Here is a 2,490-nt window from a genome sequence, read left to right on the forward strand (position 1 = left end):
GAGGTTGTACCCTGCGGCTCTGGAAGAGATGATCGTGGTACAGGCCCGGGATTTCTTTGTTGACACCTTGCAGGACCAGCAGCTGCAAATCTACGTCAAGCAGGTACATCCTGAGGACCTGCAGGTGGCGCTGGCGAGAGCCTTGGAGTTCCAGGCCTTCCTGAAGGCAACCAGTGGCCTAGAGCTGGCCGCCCAGAACCGCCATGACCTCTGGGACCGGAAAGTGAAAATGAAGGCAGTGTCAAGGAGGGTGAGCCCGTATAGATTCCATGGCTCGTGTTGGGGCTGTGGTGAGAAAGGGCACAGACGCAGTCGGTGTCCGACGGAGCGGAGAGTGCATCCCCTCAACCGGCTGGATTCTGATGCCTTCCAGCAGTGCTACAAGGACTGTGGCAGGTCTGGTCACCACCTGAGTGCCTGCCCCAAGGCGAAGGATGTGGTGCAGGCAGAAAACTCGGACAGGCTGGAGAAGGGGGCCGAAACTCAGCTGTCCTCAGTTCCTGGGCCTTAACTGTAAGCTGCCGTCGAACCAGCACGATGCAGGTGGAGGACTCAGTAGATGGGAAACCATGCCGCCTGATAGTGAACACCGGAGCTGAGAAGACCCCAGTGCGGCCTGATATGTTGGCCACTACGTGACTTCCAGACGAACCACAGAGACTGTGCAGCGTCACGGGGCATTGTGTGCAGCTCAAGGGGCCAGTGGAGGCTCGTACTGGCATGGGCAGCGCGGTGCAGCGGCTGCCGGTGTACGTCGCCGATCTGGACGAGTCATGCTTGCTGGGCCTTGACTACCTGACGCTAAGTAAGGCGTGTGTTGACCTTGGACGGAAGCTGGTGAGGGTGCACGTTGAAGATGTGCCCTTGCTTCCAGAGGTTGGCTGTGCAGAGGTAGTTACGGCTGAGCGACTACACCTTGCCCCCAGGGCAGAGTCTAGAATCCGGTGTCGACTGTCAAGAGTGATGCGTGGAGTAGAGGGCCTGGTGGAGCCCATACAAAACCTGCAGCTGGCTGATGGCGTAGTGGTTGGGCGGAGCCTGGTAGGAGCAGGGGAGGGGTTAGTTACAGTGTTGGTGGTGCCAGTTGGTGCAAAGCTGGGCACTTGTGAGGAAGTGGAGCGCCCAGAGGAGTCGTCGGGGAGCGAGGAGTTAGTTGGTGTGAGGCCGTTGTCTGACTTCCTCGAGGATTTGGCGCACCGGAGCGCCGCTAACCTGATGGAGGCACAGACGGTGAAGATGTGCCACACCCTAGCTCAGTATGCAGACGTGTTTAGCAGGGGTGACTTGGATCTGGGCTGCACAGGGTTGGTGAAGCATCGCATTAACACCGGAAGTAGTTTGCCCATCAAGAGCCCCCCCTCCCGACATATTGCACCACGGTCATCAGCGGTAGTCCTGGTGAAGAAAAGGGACGGTACACTTCTGTGTGGACTACCGGGCGCTGAATGACATGACTTTCAAGGACTCATACCCCTTGCCAAGGATTGATGACACACTCGATCCATTGGTGGGGGCCAGGTGGTTCTCCACACTCGACCTGAGGTCAGGTTATCACCAGGTGGAGATGGCGGAAGAGGACAAGCCAAAGACTGCCTTTTCCCTCGGGCAGGGCCTGTGGCAATTCAACGTCATGCCCTTTGGTCTCTGCAATGCCCCTGGTTGTTTCGAGCGTCTGATGGAGAGGGTATTGGATGGCCTGCAGTGGAAGACGGCGCTGGAGCGGCTGGAGGAGGTACTAAAGCGGTTGAGGAAGGCCAACCGCAAACTCAGCCCAAAGAAATGCTGGATGTTCCAGCATGAGGTGCCATTTCTGGGGCATGTCGTCAGTCAAGACGGTGTGCGCACCGACCCACAGAAGGTGGCGGTGGTATATAAGTGGCCGGTTCCCACCAATGTGGTGGATGTCAGGAGCTACCTGGGCCTGTGCATGTACTACCGTCGCTTTGTACAGGACTTCGCCAGCGTAGCGGCTCCTCTCCACCGACTTACACGAAAAGGGGAGTGCTTCCAGTGGGATGAGGCGTGTCAGTCCACATTTGACAACCTGAAGAAGGCCCTGGTGGAAGCACCGGTCTTCCCCTATCAGGACCCGAAGCTCCCTTAGCTGTTGGACACTGACGCCAGTGCATCGGGGCAGATTTGTCACAGGTACAGGACGGGAAGGAGTATGTCATGGCCTACTGCAGTGCCAAGTTCAGCAGGCCTGAATGCAACTATTGTGTGACAAGGAAAGAGTTGCTGGCGGTGGTGAAGAGTCTCGAGCACTTTCACCCATACCTCTATGGTGCCGAGTTCACCATCCGGACCGACCATGCTGCCCTACAGTGGTTGAAGTCGCTGAAGGTAGCAGAGGGGCAGCTGGCAAGGTGGTTAGAGCGCCTTGAGCAGTACAACTACCACATCGTCCACCGCCCGGGCCGTGTCCATTGCAACGCTGACAGCCTGAGTCGACACCTGTGTGAGGCTAGTTGTTCACACTGTGTCCAGAAG

At 57.7% G+C, this 2,490-nt stretch overlaps 1 protein-coding gene across 1 annotated transcript; it reads left to right on the top strand.

Moving 5' to 3' along the window:
- The first annotated feature begins 963 nt into the window (after nt 1-963).
- On the top strand, nt 964-1,449 carry LOC147466899 (uncharacterized). Its single transcript, XM_086534047.1, has one exon. The coding sequence runs from the start codon at nt 964-966 to the stop codon at nt 1,447-1,449; it is 486 nt and encodes a 161-aa protein (XP_086390173.1).
- The last annotated feature ends 1,041 nt before the right edge of the window (nt 1,450-2,490 follow it).

This window comes from Penaeus japonicus, unplaced genomic scaffold (assembly GCF_977035675.1).
Source record: "Penaeus japonicus unplaced genomic scaffold, GWHDUDI00000001_assembly GWHDUDI00000040, whole genome shotgun sequence".
Taxonomy (NCBI): domain Eukaryota; kingdom Metazoa; phylum Arthropoda; class Malacostraca; order Decapoda; family Penaeidae; genus Penaeus; species Penaeus japonicus.